This window comes from Colobus angolensis, unplaced genomic scaffold (assembly GCF_000951035.1).
Source record: "Colobus angolensis palliatus isolate OR3802 unplaced genomic scaffold, Cang.pa_1.0 Scaffold850, whole genome shotgun sequence".
In the NCBI taxonomy this organism is placed as follows: domain Eukaryota; kingdom Metazoa; phylum Chordata; class Mammalia; order Primates; family Cercopithecidae; genus Colobus; species Colobus angolensis.
The window spans coordinates 103298-104968 of record NW_012122377.1 but is presented as its reverse complement, the minus strand read 5'-3'; the positions used below and the strand labels follow the sequence as shown (position 1 = coordinate 104968).

Genomic DNA, 1671 nt, shown 5'->3' with positions numbered 1-1671 from the left:
AGTAGCTGAGACTACAGGCACGTGCCACAATGCCTGGCTAATTTTTTGTATTTTTAGTAGAGACGAGGTTTCACCGTATTAGCCAGGATGGTCTCAATCTCCTGACCTCATGATACACCCACCTCGGCCTCCCAAAGTGCTGGGATTACAGGCGTGAGCCACCGCCTAAGATTTTACATTCTATCAGAGCAAAATATTTTAAATTAAAAATTAAAAAACAATTTTAGCCAAACAAAAAAAACAAAAACCACCCCAAAATAGATTTTTTTAAAGAAATAAGGCGTTAAAAGACATTCTAGAAACCTTACCCAATCCAAACTTTGGCCCCAGTTCTAACCCTTGCCCTTGCCTTGTATTAAGTTTATGCCACCAACTATATAAGCCATGCTTGGTTATGATGATATTAGAGACACAGACAGGTACTTAAAACAGGACAGGGGTTCTAGCTACTTATGTCTTCCAATCCCTGTTATTTGTAAAACTTTATGAGAATGGAGAAGTTATGTACTGTTAATAAATTAAATTCATGTCTTCTGGCATTTTATTATTAAATTAGATGTTTGCCTATTTTTAAGATGGCTTGTGTTTTTGTTTTTTGGTTTTTTTTTAGGCATCTGTGGGAAAACTAGAATTGCAGAAGTAGGAGGTGTGCCTTACTTATTGCCTCTTGTAAACCAAAAAAAAGTAAGTACTTTTACTCTGCATATTCACATGAAGATTGTATAAGTTGGGTTGATTACTCTGTTTATTATTAGAAGACCTGTTGATCAATTGGCAAGGAAGTGCTAATGGATCAATAATAAAAGGTAAACTAGGGACTTCATACAAGTTGTGACTTAAATAATATTTTTTCCTCTTCTATAGGTTTATGATCTGAATAAAATTGCAAAAGAAATCAAGCTGCCTGGAGCTTTTTTTCTTGGAGCAGGAGCAGGTCCATTTCAGACTCTCGGGTTCAATTCTGAGGTCAGCATGTATAAGAAAATTATTTTACTTTATTGATTTGACATTTGATTTGTCTTTTTGCTTTTAGTGCCAAAAATCCTACTTTCTGAGTGAATTGTAAGTCTCTCTGCAGGTTTGATACTGCTTGATATAGATTTCTGCTATAGCACACATTCCAACTGGACTAACTATAATGGAGTACTAACTTATAGTTTTAGATTTTCTTAGGTTATAGGTTCAGCCTTAGATAAATGCAGGGTTCTGTGGTATTCTGTTGAAAGTTCTGGATTATAAAACATTTATATTCTTACAGGATTCCTAATTTCTCTATAAATCCTTGCTTTGGGTATGCAGGCAGCTTTGGATTAGAAGGTGAATGGAATATTAGTGATCTAGTCAACTTCTTCCAGACCAAATGTTAGGAAACTATCACAATAGTATGATGGTTATTTATAAAAGTTAATAGTTATTACTAATATATATTATTATCATATGAAAATATTACTGTTTCTTTGAATCTCATGAATGCAAGACTTAAGTCTGCTCATTCTCTCATAACCTCTTCAGATATGACTAATAGTAGTCATACAAGTTCTTTGCAGAAACATTAATACAATTTGCCTAGTGTTCAAGTTAGGAAAAAAAGTTTAAAATTAAAATAAGATATTTAATGCAAGTTATAGATACACTGTAAGAAATACTATAAATATCTTTTTTTTTTTTTTT

General features: G+C 32.9%; 1 protein-coding gene across 2 annotated transcripts in view; it reads left to right on the top strand.

Annotated features, from left to right (window-relative positions):
- LOC105503416 (chromosome unknown open reading frame, human C11orf54) overlaps nt 1-1671 on the top strand; it is a 28109-nt gene that overhangs the window by 10210 nt on the left and 16228 nt on the right. For both annotated transcript variants that reach the window (XM_011930313.1, XM_011930314.1), the window contains exons 4-5: nt 611-684; nt 865-966. In XM_011930313.1, coding sequence (XP_011785703.1) covers nt 611-684; nt 865-966 — 176 coding nt within the window. The remainder of the gene's footprint in view (nt 1-610; nt 685-864; nt 967-1671) is intronic.